Source organism: Acinonyx jubatus, chromosome B3 (genome assembly GCF_027475565.1).
Source record: "Acinonyx jubatus isolate Ajub_Pintada_27869175 chromosome B3, VMU_Ajub_asm_v1.0, whole genome shotgun sequence".
Classification (NCBI taxonomy): Eukaryota; Metazoa; Chordata; class Mammalia; order Carnivora; family Felidae; genus Acinonyx; species Acinonyx jubatus.
In genome coordinates this window covers 32631977-32650836 of record NC_069386.1, presented here as the reverse complement: position 1 = coordinate 32650836, position 18860 = coordinate 32631977, and the positions used below count along the sequence as shown (strand labels likewise).

At 39.1% G+C, this 18860-nt stretch overlaps 1 protein-coding gene across 4 annotated transcripts in view; it reads left to right on the top strand.

Moving 5' to 3' along the window:
* Nucleotides 1-12666: 12666 nt before the first annotated feature.
* The window catches only part of BBS4 (Bardet-Biedl syndrome 4), a 54835-nt gene continuing 48641 nt past the window's right edge, over nt 12667-18860 (top strand). The window contains exon 1 of one of the 4 annotated variants that reach the window (XM_053223758.1): nt 12667-13080. In XM_053223758.1, coding sequence (XP_053079733.1) covers nt 12823-13080 — 258 coding nt within the window. In that variant the 5' untranslated portion in view covers nt 12667-12822. Of the gene's footprint in view, nt 13081-13103; nt 13520-18860 lie in introns of those variants that run through there. The other 3 variants (XM_053223755.1, XM_053223756.1, XM_053223757.1) reach the window with 3 other exon arrangements.

Here is an 18860-nt window from a genome sequence, read left to right as displayed (position 1 = left end):
ACATTGCTTCCATTTAGTTCACTCTTAAAAGCTAGTATCTCCTGTAGGGATGGAGGGAGAGCTTTCTTAAAGAAGGTCCCCATAAGTCGGAGATCTCCATCACTGATCAATTCTAGCCAAGTCCTAATTTTAGGACAATTTGATTTGGTTTTATTCAGATCTATACTTAATGAGAGCTCATGTATCACTTTATCTTCAAAGCACTTTAACTTCTATTGCTGTCTACAGAGGTGTAGAAATTGCTCTGTTTTACAAAAGAAAATAAGGCTTGACAAAATTTAAGTAACTTGCCCAGGATTTCACAATTTCTTCTGTCACTCAGTCAACATTGTACTACCTCCTTGTTTATTAGTTTGGTCTCAGTATGACCTAGCATTCAGTACCAGGAAAGGTGGTTCTTAACTATGGCATTGTGCTTTTAAACCGCATAAAAGACCATATGAATGCTTGTCACTGCTCCTGTTTGAGGAATGTTATGTACTCTTCCGGATCTTTAATTTGTTGAGGCAGAGTATGCAACTAATGTGGCTCTGTGTTTTGCCCAATCAAAGGAAACCAGCCATGAGGAAAGAATAGCCCTTCCCACCTTGCTGATTAGGACCATCCTCATGGGAAGACTCACATGAGACAGTTGAGAGTAAATGGTTCAGCATTTATTTGGTTTGATACAATGGCCAAGGGATTTACAGTTATTGGTCTGGTTATTTGCTCAAATGAATTTTGGATAGTCTACTGGAACTTGTTACAGAATTTGTTTTATAACAACTGAAAATGTACAAAACAGCTGATATCTATTTGTTCTCAGCATCTCTTAGAGCTGGATGATGTATGGAGCTTTAAGAAGATAAGTAGTGAGCATTATGGGGAAATCTTGACTTCGGGAACAGGAAAAAGCATGGGACTGTCAGATTTTGTCAGGTTTCTTCGGCGATAAAGCTGGTGTATTTCTGGTTCTTTTTAAGGAATTTGCTTCTTAATAACCCAAGATGAAATCACTAACTTGGAAATGCTCAACTGGAAATAAATAGTGGCTATTATAGGAGTAAACAGACAACTTCTGAGTTTTAATTTTTTGCTTTTTGTGGAATTAAATAAATCTTTAAGGCAACTGTTGGTCTTTCTCTAGGCAGTGGCAGGGTGGGAAAAATATTATGAGATTCATTTGAAAGGCAGTTTTTAGACTATGATTAAACCATAGATATGCTTGTTTAGGTAGGGCCATTTTCAGAGTAGGAGCCAATTAGTATAAATCAATCACACGTTGATATGTAGCAGCTCTGAAAATGTCAAAAGCACAACTTTATTACAGTAAAAATCAAGGGGTCCCAAGGAACTCGTATCTGCAAGAGCCAGGTGAATATTTTAATAAAAGATTACAGTGGGTTAAGTGGGCTCTGAGCGGAGCATGTGAAATACACATGTGAATTCTCAATTTTGAGATGTTGGTAATTTACAATATTCTTAAGTATAGGTCAAAGAAAAATTACACTTGGGCCATATTATTTCTCAGTTTGTGTTAATCTTGGGTTGCAACTTGATGCCACTGACCATCTGACATACTGGAATCACCAAGTAGCTTCAGAAGAACAAAACCTAATGCCTAGGTCCCACCCCAGAGATTATGATTTAATTGGGGGTTGCATCATGGGTGTCAGTTTTTAAAGTCCTATTCCCACCCCATCCCTGCTGATTGTACAACACAGTTTGAGACCTGCAGACAAGGTGGGGACAGTTGGTCTAGACATTTGTGTGGTTGCAAGAGAGGAGTATAGGTGAGCAATCTAGGTCATAAGGGACAATGGATTTGTGGCAAATTCGCAAGCTCAGGAAAGGGCTATACTGGAGGCCATGGCTGAGTGGGGTTTTGTGGATTGCTGCCTTTTAAGAGTCTAGTGTGAAGAGCCCAATTTTTGTTTTTTGTCAGTTTTCTGGTATTTGGTCTGCCTTGGAAAAAATAATTCATTTCACAAAACCAAAAGAACTGTAGAACTGATGAGCAGAGTAAAATGTTCACATCAATTGGCAGTATATTTATTCTCTTCCCAAGGGGGAGAAATCTATCTGGGAAGTAGATTAGCGTAGGGTTTGAGCAAAGGTAGTTGAGTGGTTCTAAGCAAAGCTGTCATTAAGCTATTTGTGTCAGGTCAATGTACAATTCCACTTAACCACTGAGAGTTCAATTCAGAGCCCTTAGACTCTCAAGCTTCTCACTGTTGATGTCATTCTTGGGTGTTAAAACAGTGGATTTTCCTGTTTCTTAGTCCCAGTGTAGTATTGTGGGAAAAAATACCAATATTTCTCAGCCATAGTTTTCTGTGGGCTTTTCTTTTGTAAAATGGGGATACAAATAGGAGCTATAGCTTGTTGAATGCTTCTTGCCGGATGCCTTATGTTATCTGTATCTTATAAGCAGCCCTAAAACAGAGTAGGCATTCCTATCTTATAAATGAGAAAACAGGTTCATACATAATTAACCCCAAAATTAGAGAGTTTATGGCAGGGTCATGCTTGTCTAATTCCATGTGTTCATTCTATCATGTTCTTTTGTCTGTTGTACAGGAATATTATGAGGATCAAAGAAAATTATTTGGAAAACAAAGCCTAGTTATAAATAATAAGGATACTAGTACTAATTTAGGAAAAAAAAAATCAGCTATCTCCTAGACACCCAAAGGCAGGATGAGATTGGATGCAGGAACTAAACTGGCATTGTTTATCCTCTGTACCCCCACGTCATTCGAACAGCTCCTGCTTTTCCAGGCAGTTCCCCTAGTAACCCCAGGTGTTACATATTAACTGTGCCAGACACATGAAACAGAACCAAACAACCATGGAACAGGATCATTGGTACAAATGTGGCTCTTGAGAGCTTACCCCTGTGGATTAGGAGGCAGATCTTGGGAGATGATGGGTTGCTAGCTGCACATCACAAAAGGCATCTTCAACACAACCAAAATGCCCTGAATTTTTTCTTTTGCAAATAAATGTAAGGAATTAGTATATAATAGACCATTATGGCTAACTTTTTTCGTGTTTACTAATTGCTTCAGGTCCATCTTTTTAAACTCACAAGCCTGGCTGACTCAGTTCGTAGAGCATGTGACTCTTGGTCTGAGGGTCATGAGTGCAAGCCCCATGCTAGGTGTAGAAAGTACTTTAAAAATAAAATACAACCCTATGAAATAGTTACCATCCCCATTTTTTAAATAAGAAAACAGAAGCTCAAAAAAGGCAGGGAACTTTCCTAAAGTAATCCTTTTGTATATGGCAGAAAGAAAATTCTAACCTAGGATCCTTCAGTCAACACCCACGGTGTCAAGCACTGTTCCAGGCACTGGAGGCCCAGCAGTGAACAAAGGGTCTGCTGGTTGGTCCTAAACTCTTAATCCTGATTCTACATAAAGACTCGATGGATTGCCGACCATCACCAAGATGGTGGCAGAGCTGGAAGCATATTTTGACCACTACACTAATTTCATCACACTAGTCGCTTCTGAGCCTTGCCAAAAGTACCTGCTAAAATTACATAGACTGGTTAAGGGATTTCAAGTCTTAGATTGCCCTGGAGACTCAATGACCAGTTGCTATTTTGGGCTATTACCTATTCAAAACATGTTTATTTTGTTATTAACCTCATACTCTGAGAAGGACCCAAAGTATGCCTTTTCTCCCTCACTTTTGAGAGCCAACCTAGTGTTTTATTGAGAGTTGCAAAGCAAGCACCATATTTTCAAACCCTTTTCGGAAGGCCAATGTTATCTATTCTGAGCTGATGATTTGGTTTCCTGTGCACAAAGTAACATTTCTTGGCTTGGGGTCTTATTTGACACCTGTGTAACAGCAATATTTGCTTTTCAAGCTGCCTGCTTTTTGCCGTGGAGTATTTAAGTTTCTTTCAGGGTAGGAATTCTGAAGGTGATCATAGGAATATAAAACTAATTCTGTATAGTAGACAGTTAATTCTCCAGAGAGCTCTGTAGGCTGAAAACTTGCTTTGTAGATTTTAGATTGCCTTCTGATAGCTGAAGTTGGTTTCTGTATGTATAATAATAAAGCTGTTTTCTGGAAGCCACTTCAGTGCACGTTAAATGGCTATTTCTTAGAATTGTGAATCTAGGGATCGTGCAGTGAGGAGTCGGCTCTCTGGAATCAATAGGCCATGGTAGGATTCCTGAGGAGTGAGCGAACACACAGGGTAGGGTTTCATCCTAAATTACCTGAGGGAACCAACCTAAAAACACCACCTATTGAATTTCCCAGCTTGTCCTTGCAAGGGAGACTCCTATGTGTACTCTCCTTCTGCAGATCACATCATTTGTTCAGAGGGAGTCCAGCATAAAATGATGGCATACATGGAGCACCTTTTGTGGGCCTACTGGGGCAGTGGACATTCTGATGGAATGCTCTAAAATTGTAAGCTCTTGCACATGCTCTCAAGTCATTTAAAACCTGTTTGCTAGTCTTACTGGTATGAACAAAGTTGTTTGCTCATTAATAAATTCCTACCATATGACCCTGCCTTGTGGTTCATTTCTACATTACTAGAGCAAATACTAAAGTTTTCTAATAAAGAAGGAGGCATGACCTGAGTGTCCAACAAAGATGTCTACTTTGGATAGGAAATGAGTTTGTATCTAAAAATCCTGCAACTGGTTTGGAGCATTGTAAAGGTCATGGCTGCAAATATCAGGGAATGGGCATAATGAAGAGTGATAGTGTTCTACATGCCTTTGAAGAATTGATTTTTACTTTTTTTTTTTTTTACTAGCTTGTAATAGAATAGGTTAATTCTTGTACCATCTATTCATGTTAAAATCACATTAGTACAAGCCAGTGCCTTACGATGGTCAAATGGTTGCTCACTAACCAATGGAAATAAACTACTGTTTCAACAAAATTGTGTCACAGATTCTAAATGCTATTTCTTTGGGACACTCAATTGTGTGTCCTTTAAGATAAATTCTAGAATCAAGGGCCTAGCCCTGAAAAGACACTGAGGAGAACAGATCAGATAGGTCAGTAAAGGTTTGGAGACAGGTGATCTTGGAATAGGAATCCTCCACTACCTTTGTTTTAAATTGATATGTAGAAATCAATATATCATATGTAGAAATCAATGCACACATGTTAAGTTTGATGTTTTGACAGTTGTATACACCTGTGTGATAACCCAAAAGAAGATATAAAACATTACCATCAACCCAGAAAGTTCTCTTGTGCATCTTTCAAATAATCTCCATTCCCATCTCTAATAACTTTTTGCTGATTTTTATCATTAAAGATTTATATTGCTTGCTTTTGGAGTTTATATAAATGGAATCATATAATACGTATTCTTTTGCATCTGGCTTCTTCTTTCACTTAACAGTGCTTTAAAGATTCAACAATATTGTTGTATGTATTGGTAAATCATTCTTTATTGCTAAGTAGTATTTCATTCTATAAATATACCACAATTTGTTTATTCATTCTCCTATTGATGGACTTTTAGGTTGTTTCCAGTTTGGGGCAATTATGAATAAGGCTGCTATGTATATTCTTATGTAAATTTTAAAATTTTGTTTTGTGGATACATGTTTTCATTTCTCTTGGATAAATGCCTAAGAGTAGAAACTTACTGAGTCATATGGTAAGTGTGTATGTAACTTTTTAAGAAACTGCCTTCCTGTTTTCCAAAGTGATTTACCATTTTGTACTCCCATCAATGATGTATGAGAGTTCTAGTTTCTCCATACCTTTGTCAGCATTTGCTGTTGTTAGTGTTTTTTATTAGCCAATTCAGTGGGTATGAAATAATTCTGTGATTTTAATTTGCATTACATTTCCCTGGTAATTAATGATGTTGAGCACTTTCATATGCTTATCTTACATTTGTATATCTTTCGCAAAATCATTCATGTCTTTTCCCATTTTAAAATTGGATTGTCTTTTTATTGTGATTCTTATTCTGTGAATTCTGGATACAAGTCCTTTAACAGATATATGTGCTGTGATTTTTTTGTTTGGTTTGTAGACAAAGGTTATCCACTTTCTTATTGGGATATTCTGATGAGCAGGAATTTTTATTTTGATAAAGTCTACTTTATCATTTTTTTCTTTTATGGTTTTATGATCTCCAGGTCACAAAGAACATATTTTATTCTAAAAGTTTTATCATTTGGGGTTTTATGTCTGCAATGTTTCACAGATGGTCAATGATCCATCTCAGTAGTTTTAAGCTTTACATCTATGGTTTGGAGTTTTACATTTAGGTATATGATCCATCTCAAATTAATTTTTGTGTTCAAAATGAGGTTTATTTCAACATGGATATCCAGTTCCAGCAACATTTTTTAAAAAGGTTTTTCTTCACCCATTAGGTTGACTTGGCATCTTGGTTCAAAATCAATGGACTGTGTGTGTGTGTGTGTGTGTGTGTGTGTGTGTGTGTGTGTGTGTGGTTATTCTAGACTATTCTTTAGTCTGAGGAACTTCTTTCAGCATTTCTTATATTGTAGTTTCTCTAGAGATCAATTATCTCAACACTTATCTGTCAGAGGATATTTTTATTTTACTTTTATTTTTGAGGGGTGTTTTAGTTGGATATAGTATTCTATGTTTACCTTTTCTTTCTTCTTTCAGTACTTTAAAGAAGTCATTTATTTGTCCTCAGGTCTCATTTGTTTCTGGTCAGAAGTCATCATTTTTATTTCTTTACCTTTGCATAATGTGGTTTGCCCTCCCTCAATGATTATATCTGTTCTTTATCTTTGGTCATTAGCAGATTGAGTAGGTATGTTTATCCTTGTATGGAGTCTACTGAATCTCTTGGGTCTGTGTTGATGTTTTTGACTAATATTGGATATTTCTTGGCCATTATCTTCAAATATTTCTTTTGTTCCATACTCTCTTGCCTCTTTTCTCCTTCTGGGACTCGAACTCCATATATATATATGTGTGTGTGTGTGTGTGTGTGTGTGTGTGTGTGTGTGTGTGTGTGTGTGTGTATACACACATATATATACATATATATGTATATTAGATGATTTCATATTATCCTACAGATCTCAGATGATTTTCCTCCCATTCTTTTCTCTTTTTGTTCTCAGTTTGGATACTTTCCATTTAGCTTTTCCATTAGCAAATTCCCTAATGCTTTCCGGCTAACTCCATCTAAGGAATTCTTTATTTCTGATATACTTTTCTTTCTTTAATAAACTTTTTTTTTTTTAAGTAAACTCTACACCCAGTGTGGGGCTTGAACTCATGACCCTCAGATCAAGAGTTGCATACTCCATGAGCCAGCCAGGCACCCCTGATGTTGTATTTTTCATTTCTGGCATTTCATTATGTTTGTACAGTTACATGTTTCTGTTAAAATTTCCCCCATTTCTTCATGGATGTTGCCCACATTCCCACTAGATTTTTTTTTTTTTTTTAGAATTTTCATCACAACTATTTAAAAAACTCTATTAATTCCAGTATTTTGCTCCCACCAGATTTTTTTTTAGCGTTTTAATCACAGGTCTTTTTTTGTTTGTTTGTTTTGTTTTGTTTTAGTGTTTATTTAGTTTTGAGATAGGGGGAGACAGAGCATGAGCAGGGGAGGGGGAGAGAGAGAAGGAGACACAGAATCCGAAGCAAGCTCCAGGCTTCGAGCTGTCAGCACAGAGCCTGACGTGGTGCTTGAACCCACAAACTGTGAGATCATGACCTGAACCGAAGTTGGACACCTAACTGACTGAGCCACCAGGTGCCCCTAATCACAGTTATTTTTAAAGATCCTGATAATTCAACATCTAGGTTGTCTCTAGTGCTGCTTCTATTGAACCTTTCTTCTGTTACGGTAGATCTCATTTTCTTGCTTTTGCACATGTCTTTGATTTGATTGTATACTGGACATTTTGTGTAAAAAACAGGAGAAACTGAAGAAAATATTCTTACCTTCAAGATGAGGCATGCCTATTTTTCTTTCAGCCTACTTGAGTAGTGGCTCAGTAAATCTAATGTATATCTGACCTAGATCTGGGCTTTATTGTGGCTTTAGTTTGATTTGGTTCACCACTAGCTTCAAATATTTTGAAGACAGAGTCAGAAATTCCCCTTCAATAAGCTCTGAGTTTGGGGCATTGGCAAAATTGCAGAGATCTAACTGCTTCACAGCCAAGTTATCAATCTTTGGAAATGTGAGAGATCTCCCCTTTCCCGTGGAAACTGTGGACAAACTGACGTAGCTGCCAGGTTTTTTTGGTCACTGGGATGGGTCATGGGAAGGTATTTCTGTCAGTTCCTATACATGCCCTACCCTTAGTCTTTTGAAGAATAATGTCCACAGTGCTTCAGGGATGGGTCTCTCAGCATCCCTGCCCCACTCTTAGCCTTCAAGAGTGCCTCTGAAGGGTTTCTCAGTGCTCCTGCCTTGCTCATTCATTTTTAAAGGGTATCTTGCACTTGGGAGAGGCTCTACTCACCTCAAACACAGGACTGATCTGTCTCAATTCCTACTATCTACCCTACTCCCACTTTTCAGTCTCTTACCTCCCTGTAGTTGGTTAAGATCCAAAAGCTAAGATTGGTGAATGGATGTAGGCTTTCTCTGTAGATTTGGGTCCTCTAGATGCTTATGTCATGCTAGTCTCTATGAGTCTGTTCAAATTTTGTTAAATATCAACTGGTTTCTCTTTATTCCCCTATTGTGGATTCCTCTTCCCAGCATAGTTCAGCCAGGAATATGAGCTGCTATAGGGCTCTTCTCTCTTCTGAAGGACTTAGCACTTTCTGGAGGTTGGTTCATTTATGTTTATGTCCTTATCTTTCTGATGAGTTTAAAAGTTTTTTGGTCTTCTAGCTAAACTGTCCTTTTGTTTGCTAGGATGGGAGCTATATCCTCTTGTGTTTTTTAACATCCAAATCAGAAGTGAATTCCAGGAATGAGAGTTTTCAAAATGGTTTCATTTACATATTTCATTAACTGGTTTTTAAAATTAAAAATAAATGGATAATAAAAACTTGAATTTTATAGAATGGTAAACAATGAAAAACAGTCATCTTCCCATTCTATTTCCCCCTCCACCCTCTCTGTTACAGATGTTACAGAGACAAACATCATTACCAGTTTCTTGTGATTTCTTCTCAAAATTCTATTCACACAATGTGAATATTCCACTTGCCACCTTATTTTGAAGAAATAGAAGCATACTATATTTTTTACACTTTTTGTTTTCCATATAACTATTTCACCATCTTAAAGCCTTTTACAGGCTATAATATGTGTTAGCACGGATGTACTTTGGTTTATTTAAACAATCCCTGGTGATGGACATTTGAGTTGTTGCCAGTATTTTTTCTCACAATGCAGTATATATTCTTTTGATGTTGAGTATATGTATAGGAACGGGTATATTTAAAGTGCTTCATGGAGTGCCTGGGTGGCTCAGTCGGTTAAGTGTTGGACTTTGGCTCAGGTCATGGTTTTACAGTTGGTGGGTTCAAGCCCCATGTTGGGCTCTGTGCTGACAGGTTGGATTCTCTGCCTCCCCCGCTGTCTCTGCCCCCTCCTTTGTTTCTCTCTCTCTCTCTCTCTCTCTCTCTCTCTCTCAAAAATAAACATTTAAAAAAGTGCTTCATGAAGGCTCCTGGAGCTTCATATTATTTTATAGTGTTTCCCCAGGTGTTGGCTGGGCCCTTACGAGTTGGTGGTATGAGTTTTGGGAGGACCAGTATCATACAAGAGGCATAAGGTGCTAGAGGGTTGCCTAGTAGGTGGCATCAGAACAAAGCTTGCTGTTAGACCCTATCAGTCTTCCTTCTTCCCTCCCTCTCTTCCGTCCTTTCTTCCCTCCTCTTTTCCTTTTCCTTTTTTTTGGGGGGGATATAACTCCTTATACATATATTGGGGATTCCTGTCCTGCCTCCCCAGGCCCCACCATGGGGGAGAAAAAGATGAATGTCATTTTGTTTGGAATGCTTTAACCAGCTATATGACTGAAATGATCCTGATAAGCAAAATTACATCCAAGGAGGATTTCTAAGGGAAATGTAAGCCTGGTTTGTTATACAAGAAACAGTGCCTATGTGATTCTGGGATCTTCCTGGGAAGATGTTATGTTTTTTGAGGAATTTGTTTCTAATTACCTATGTAATTAAAGCACATTATGCTTAGTTATTGCAATTTGAGAAACCAACATGCTTTCTTATGAAAAAGGCCATTGGACAGAAAGTGCTCCATCTTTCTCCTATGAGAAAGGGATCAAAGGAGAGAGATAAAAACGTATGACAATAACAACATCTGTTTACTTAGTAACACAGGCATAAAGAATGTCAGGTAGTCCTGACAGGACCCCTTTCAGGGAGATTTTATATACTGGGAAGTGTGCTCATGAGCTTCTCAAAAACATCTGCTTCCCAAAGACTCTCCATCTCAGTAATTGGTAGTACTATTCATCTAGTTGCTTTTAAATTTAGAAACCTAGTGATTTTCCTGTGATATCTATCTCCGTTTCTCTCGTTCTCCCATATCCAATTCTACACCATGGGAAATTTGTTTTACCTCCTACCATCCACTTACTTTTTCTCCTTTTCTTTTGTCATCACTCTAGTCCAAGTGAATGATTTTATCAAACCTTGTTTGCAATATCCTTTAGTCTCTCCTAGATGATCAATTCTTGTCCCTCCTCTTGATTCATTTTCCACTCATTAGCTAACATGAACTCTTTATTTTTTTAAACTTTGTTATTATTTCTAGTATCTCTGCATCTAACATGGGGCTCAAACTCACAACCCTGAGATCAAGAGTCACATTCTCCACAGACTGAGCTACCCAGGCGCCCCTAACAGGAACTCTTTAAATGTTAATTCTGACCATGTCACTCTTTGCTCAGAACTCTCTAGTGCCTTCCCAATCCCCTTAGAATAAAATCCCTCATGTGAGCTCTGTGGATCTACACCACTAGTCTCTCCTACCTCTTCACCTCTTGTAAACAACTCCCTTCCCCTTTCTTCTTTCTAGCCACACTGGTCTCTTTGTGCTACAAATTGGCCAAACTTCTTCCATCCTCAGGGCCTTTGCACAAACTCTTCTTTTGCCTTAGGATTCTCCCCAGGCCTGCCCACTTCCTCAGCCCCCTCCCCAAGCTAATGCCTTATCTCCTAGATTTCATTTTAAAATCTCTTACCCAGGGAAACTTCTCTGTCCAAGCAAGTCTATATTGGATCTCCCTGTTATTCACTTTTTCTATTCTATATTTCTTATTAGCACTTACCATGATTCTAATTACATAGTTATGTAGTTCTTTTCATTTAATTTTCTTTTTCTCTAATTGGAATAGGTAATACATCCATTTGATACAAAATTCAAATTGTACACAAGGTATAGAACAAAAAGTCTCTTCTCTTCCCTGTCCCTTTGCTATCCAGTTGTTCTCCTTACAAGTTTAGCATTTTGAATATACTTCCAGAGATATTTTCTGAGTACACAAGCAATTATATACATAATATTCCTCTTGATTTTTTCCTTCTCCTCATTTAGCAGATATTATATACATTTTTTGCACTTTGGTTTTATCTGTTAATGATGTATCTTGGCAATTCTTTTATGACAATATGTAAATAGTTGCCTCTTTTTCATGTGCCAGATAATATGGACTTACCATAAATTTTTAACCTCAATCATTAGGCATTGAGGTTGTTTTCAGGCTTTGGTTACTACAAACAATGCTGCATTGAATAATTTTGTATGTAAAGTCATTTCCCACAAATATACCTATAGAATAAAATCCTAGAATTGAAATAAGGGAATTAAAGTTTATGCACATTTTAAATTTTGGTAGTTATTTCCAAACTGCTCTCAATGGAGGTTGTTATCAATTCACATTCTCACTAGCCACAGATGAAGAATGCATGTTTCCTCACAACTATGTTAGTGAAATTTTTTTCTTTGCCAATGTAAGAGGTGTAAAGTATCTCTTGGAAACTTTAATTCGCATGTTCTTTCTTCCTTGCAAAGTTGTATTTTCATGTTTAACAGCCATTTGTATTTCTTATTTAGTGAACTGTTTGTTCATAAATTTTGCTTGTATTATTAATGTCTGACTTCCTCTCTCTACTTTAAGGTTGGTGCTGTGGGTGCCGGGATCCTGTTATAGTTGTGTTCATTACATAGTTAGTTCCACGTACTAGGATGAATGAAACCCAAAATGATTGGCTCATGTCAGGCAGTAGTCAAGTTCACAGCTATGTTTGACTCCAAAGCCCACACCTATTTCCACGATCACTCACAAGAAAGACTAATCATTTAGTTCACCATACCAGGGGCCAGATGGGTAATGTCAAACGGCTGAAGTGTGCCAGGACATGGACTGTGGCAACATGGCGAACCTATCTTCAGTTGCATCGTTTTTCAGATCCGTTTTATTGCCATTTAGGAATGGAAGCCCATTGTCGGATGTTTATATGCCCCCGAGGCCGGGTTTCTGGCTTTCCTGCGAAATCTTTTTAAAAAAATTATTTCCCATCAAAACAAGACTTGCTCCAACACAGCCTACCGGCAGCGGGTTTGCAAATTCTGGCGTAAACAAGAGGGGAGCCTGATGAGGCGAATACCTCAGTTGGACAGTGACAGCTAAGAAAGGAGATTTTTATGAATGTCTAGAATGGGGCTCTCTGCCCTAGTGTTTGGGGACCGGAATTCCCGGAAGGCTTGAAATAAACGCAAAGTGGCGTCGATACTGGGCAGGGCTAGGCGCCGGGAGGACTGCGCGGCCTTCCCAGCTGTGTCCGGCAGTTCCGGCCAGCGAGGCCCCGGGTTTCTCCTGCAGTTTCCAAGACAACGGCGTGGGAGTGGTGATGGGGTTGCCCCGGATGAAGAGAACTGCCAGGCATTCCTTCACCGGGTCCATCACCGCCACTTCAGTGGAGAGGGACCCAACCCTTTCCAGGTTCCCCGAAAACCCTCTCAAACGAGACGTTCAGCCCCCCGATCTATTTCCTTCCCCGCTCAGGCCCCTCCTACCATTTCCGTTTGTCTGGTTGTCTGGGAGACGGCCAATTTCCGGCCGGGAAGTGGTGGGCGGAGCCAAGATGGCTGAGGAGACACTCGCGATGGTGAGCGTAGAGATTCTCCTTAGGGTCCCGGCCGCTAGGCGGGGCAGGGCCGGGACGGGCGGAGCAGAGTGGCGAGTTAGGCTTGCGGGCGACCCGTGTCCCACGCAGCTGCTCCTGGGGCAGTGCGGAGCCGGCTCTGGAGCTGCTCGGGGTGCGCGGGGCGATACCGACTCCCTCAAGGGAGCTGGTCCGCCTGGGGCAAGGCTGAATTCTTTGCAGTGCTGGGCCTGGGCTAGGATTGTAGTCCTTCTTGGGGTGCGCCGGACGGAGAAGGGAGATATTCATCAGAAATGGCTCTTTTGCTAGTCCCATCTTCTCTGTCTCACGAGGTTTGGAAAGGAAGCACTACCATTTGTGCAGAGACAATTTTGTTAATCCCTTGGATTAGGGATTGAATATGACCAAGCTTCGGAGCTTTCGGCGTCACTGCCTTCTGCCGGTGGGTCGGGACCATGTTTTCTCTGTAGTGATTAAGTTTAGGAATAGTGCTGTTTGGGGATTCAGCTGAGGCTTGAGTTAAGGCATTGATTAAACTCCGCAGAGCTGCTCTTACAAAGTAACCCAGATGAATGCGGGATCACCTAGTGGTAGTTGTTTGTGAGGTGTATATATTTATAATTGGATCTGATTTCTGTAAAGTTAGCGTGAAACTTTGTCTACTTTGTTTTAGCGTTGGGTTTCAAAGCATGGTCCTCGCATTTGTTAGAATGACTTTATTTATTTTGGAATTTACTGCCCTTTGAAGAACGCCCTGGGAGACATGGGAGACAAAACGTGGGAGACAAACACAGCAGGTTTTGGCTGAATGTTTTACGATTTGGTTTTGGCTTTTGAAGAGCAAGACCAATGTTGTCTGTCAGGGGGACTTGTTTTCTGTTCTCATTTCTAGAGAAGTCAAGTTATTTTTAGTGTAATCGTACAACTCAGTACAGAGAAGGAGGCCCAAGGCAAAGACTTTTGTTAAGCCTCAAGTTAAAAAGAAAAAAATTCAATAGCATGATTAGTGTTACTAGGTTTTAGATATTAGAAACATCAAAGGAAATACTTCACCTACATAATCTTAAATGTAAGGTGTAATGGTAACACGACACTGCTACAAATAGAGTTTATTCTCCAGTGTTCGTTGCAGGCAGAGAGATTGGTGTTCATAAACAGAATATGAACTTGATTTCTGTGATTTTAGAATTTAGAATTTTAGAGTCTATTAGTGTTTTAAAGAGAATGGCTGTTTCAACATGACTGTAGCACTTGAGCCTGAAGTTAACTGATTATTTTCATTATTGTCAAGTTTATTGCTAGCAGTGTTATATTTGTACTAATTTCATCTTTTCATGTTACCACTGCATGGAAATTTGAATTTCTGGCCTTTTTGGAAGTGATCTGATATGTTGTAATAAAATTAAAAGGGCCCAACAGTCTTATTCACTCAGTCACCAGACCTGTAACCCATTGAAATAAAAGCAAAACATAAGCATAAACTATAAGGGTATTCATTGCAGTATTGTTTACAGTGGCAAAATACTGAAAACAAGGTGAATGCCCATTAATAGGGTAATAGATGACTTCTGATACTTCCATTCTGAGGAATATACGTTTTTAAAGTTTATTTTGAGAGAGCGTGAGTGTGCAAGTGGGGGAGGACAGAGAGAGAATCCCAAGCAGGCTCTGCACCATCAGTGAGGAGCCCAACGTGGGGCTCCATCTCAGGAACAGCGAGATAATGACCTAAGTTGAAACCAGGAATCCAAGGCTTAACCGACTGAGCCACCCAGCCCCCTGAGGAATATTACGCAGGCATTAAAAAGTGTCAGAACCATAAGGGTGCCTGGCTGACTCAAAGGAGAGTGCAGCTCTTTTTTTTTTTTTTAAGTTTATTTATTTATTTTTGAGAGAGAGTGTGAGTGGGGGAGGGACGGAGAGAAAGAGGGAGAGAGAGAATCCCAAGCAGGCTCTGTGCTGTCAGCTTGGAGCCTGGTTAAGGGCTCAATCTCACAAACCATGAGATCTTGATCTCGGGGTCCCGAGTTTGAGTCCCATGTTGGGTGTAGAGATTACTTAAATAAATAAAACTTAAAAAAAGAACTATATATGTTGACATGGATGCTATACATTTTTTCAAAAGCTAGATGTGGAGTGCAATGTTAACAAAATTTAACTGAGTAGACTTCAAAGGTCCTCCTATTGGCTTTATTCAATGATTCATGAATCAGGTGGCATTCATTCTAGCAAACAGGAACTCCGAAGAGCTGTACAAAATGAAAGGTTTTCATAGGTAGAAAGGAGTGGGAATAAGGAGGTTATACTAGACAAGAAGGTTGGTTATTGCAAGATCACTTTCCTTTAGGTGATGGCGGGGGCGGCGGGGGGCGGGGGTTGTCTATCAGGCATATTACCTCACCAGTACTGATTGGGCGATTTCTGATTGACTGGTTTAGGATTCTGTTCCTGGGAGAGGCAGAAAGAATAATTAAGTCTTGGTTTGTTGACATGGGACTTAATGTAAACAACTCCATTTGGGGCCTTTTTTTTTTTTTAACAGGTGTATAGTGTGTGATCTTAATTTTGTGACACAAAGAAAAACTACATAGATCTGTAGACACAGATGTATAGATGTGAGGGAGAGAAGACTGAAAGACTTAACAGAAGTTTGAACAAATGCATAAGTAAATCTAAGAATGCTGTTGTAAAGGCCTTGAGGCCAGGAGACATCCCACTAAAATGGAGTAAAACTAGGCCAGTGTGGGACACACAGAATTTCGAATATGCTACCTAAACTACCAAAGATTATTACTAGTTCCTTAGGAAAACTGGGGACTGGCACTTGTATTTTATTTAAGATTAGGGGTGCCTCGGTGGCTCAGTCAGTTGAGCCTCCAACTCTTGATTTCTGCTCAGGTCATGATCTCACTGTTAGTGGGATTGAGCACGGACAGCACGGCGCCTGCTTGGGATTCTCTCCTTCTCTCTGTCCCTCCCCTACTTGCACGTGCATGCTCTCTCTCAAAAGAAATAAATAAACTTTAAAATAAAACAAAAAGTAAAAATAGCTTTGTTGAAAAAAAATAAAAACAGCTTTGTTGAGGTATAATACACATACCATAAAATCTACCCATTTTAAGTGTACAGTTTGATCAATTTTGGTAAATTTATATACTTGTACAACTGTCACCACAATCCACTGACCTCCATCACTCCAAAAAATTCCCTTGTGTCCATTTGCAACCACTTTCTACTCTTCACCCCAGCTGACCGCTGATCTGCTTTCTGTCTCCAACGTTTTGCCTTTTCTGCAATTTCATGTAATCACACACTATGTAGTCTTAATGTATCTGAGTTTCACTTAGCATGTTTTTTTTTTTTAAGTTTATTTATTTTTGGAAGAGAACACAAGCAGGGGAGGGGCAGAGAGAGAGAGGGAGACACAGAATTTGAAGCAGGCTCCAGGCTGTGAGCTGTCTGTCCAGAGCCTGATGTCGGGCTTCAACCCATGAGTTGTGAGATCATGACCTGAGCTGAAGTCGGATGCTTAACTGACTGAACCACTTAGGATGCCCCCACTTAGTGTGCTTTTGAGGCTCATCTATATTGTACATTGCAATTGTACATTGTATATTGGACATCTTCAACTTCAACTTCATTACTTGTGGGAAACTCGCAGGTGGTTATAACAATTTATGCTTCTACCATCAGTTCCTGTTGCTTACATCCTTGATATTGTTATAGCTTTAAATTCTGTCAGTATAGTGGATATGAAATTAAATCTTAATGTGATTTTATTTTATTTTTTATTTTATTTAAAGGATTTATTTATTTATTTAAAAAAATTCTTTTAACGTTTATTTATTTTTGAGACAGAGAGAGACAGAGCATGAACGGGGGAGGGTCAGAGAGAGGGAGACACAGAATCTGAAACAGGCTCCAGGCTCTGAGCTGTCAGCACAGAGCCCAATGCGGGGCTCGAACTCAACGGACCGTGAGATCATGACCTGAGCCGAAGTCGGCCGCTTAACCGACTGAGCCACCCAGGCGCCCCTATTTATTTATTTTAATGTTTGTTTATTTTTGAGAGAGAGGGAGAGCATGAGTGGGAGAGGGGCAGAGAGAGAGAGAATCCGAAGTAGGCCCTGCATGACAGCAGAGAGCCCAATGTGGGGCTCAAACTCACAAACTGTAAGATCATGACCTGAGCCAAAGTCAGATGCTTAGCTGATTGAGCCACACAGGTGCCTCGTAATGTGATTTTAACTGACATTTACCTGATTGTTAATGAGGTGGAGCATCATTGGTTGTCTCTTTTCTCTGCAGTGCCTCTTTCAAATGTTTTACTTGTTTTTCTACTTCACTGTTTTTCTCATTTTTTTTACTCTTTTATTTATGTATTTATTTTTGGTAGTTATTTGTAGTTTCTGGCTGTTAATCCTTTGTCATTTTTTTTTTTTTTTGGTTTTGTATTGCATATATCTTCTCTTAGTTTTCTATTATCACTTCCTTTTTGAAACAGGATTTCTTAATTTTAATGTAGTGAATATTTAGATCTTTTCTCAATTGGGTTGTGCTTTTATATCTTAATGAAGTAATCCTTCCCTATCCTATAATTTTTTCTAGAGGTTTTTTCCTAAAGGTTTTTAAATTTGCCTTGTCCATTTTAAGTTTGTTTGTTTCAATTTATTTTGAGAGAGAGTACAAGCTGGAGAGGGGCAGAGAGAAGAAGAGACAGAATCTCAAGTAGGCTTCACACCATCAGTGCAGAGCCCGATGTGGGGATTTATCTCACAAATCGTGAGATCATGAACTGAGCCGAGATCAAGAGTCAAATGCTTAACCAACACTGCAATACCTAGGCACCCCTTGCCTTGTCCATTTTAGTCTTCCATCAATTTTAATTCATTTTCATTTTCCTGCGAATTCTTTTCCTCTTTTCTGGGGGGGGGGGGGGTGGGGGAGATGAACAGAGGAAGACAGAGAATCCCAAGCAGGCTCCACACCCAGTGTGGTCTCACAACCACGAGATCATGACCTGAGCCAAAGTCAAGAGTCGGACACTTAACTAACTGAACCACCCAGGCACCCCTAAAACTTTTTTTCTTGAAGTCTGTTTTGTTTAATGTTAATATTGCTACTTTAGCTTTATTTTCGTTTCTATTTTCCTAATGTATCTTTTTGCTTTTTCTTTGCCTTTATGTTTTATTTTTTAATTTTTTTTAAAGTTTATTTATTTTGAGAGAGATCAGGGGAGGGGCAGAGAGAGAGGCTCCGCACTGTCAATGTAGAGCCCGACACAGGGCTTGAAGTCACGAACTGTGAGTTGGATGCCTAACCAACAAGTGCCCCTTCTTTGCCTTTATGTTTTAGATGTGTCTTTATAGAAGTAGCATTCATCAAGATTTTAAAAAACATCCATCCTGATCATTTAACTGGAGAATTTCATTTTTTCCCTTCATTTTCTTTTGTTTGTTTTTTTTTGGCTGAGTTTCTTTTTGTCTCTCTCATTTCATTACTTGTAGGTTATATACTCTATTCTTTAGTCTTCCTTTAGTGAGTGCCCATTTTTTAAAACCTATTTAACTGAAAGTTCAAACTCAAAACTGAATAATGTAGGGATTATCAAATGCGTTATTACCCATTGCCTTCTGCCAGTTCATGATATTGTTGTTCACAGATTATACTTTTGTTTGCTTTATTCAGTCAGTAGATGTTTAGAATACTTATGTATTTTACCAATTCCTTTGCTCCTTCCACCTTTTCATTATGGGGTTACTTTCCTTTTTCCTAAAATTATA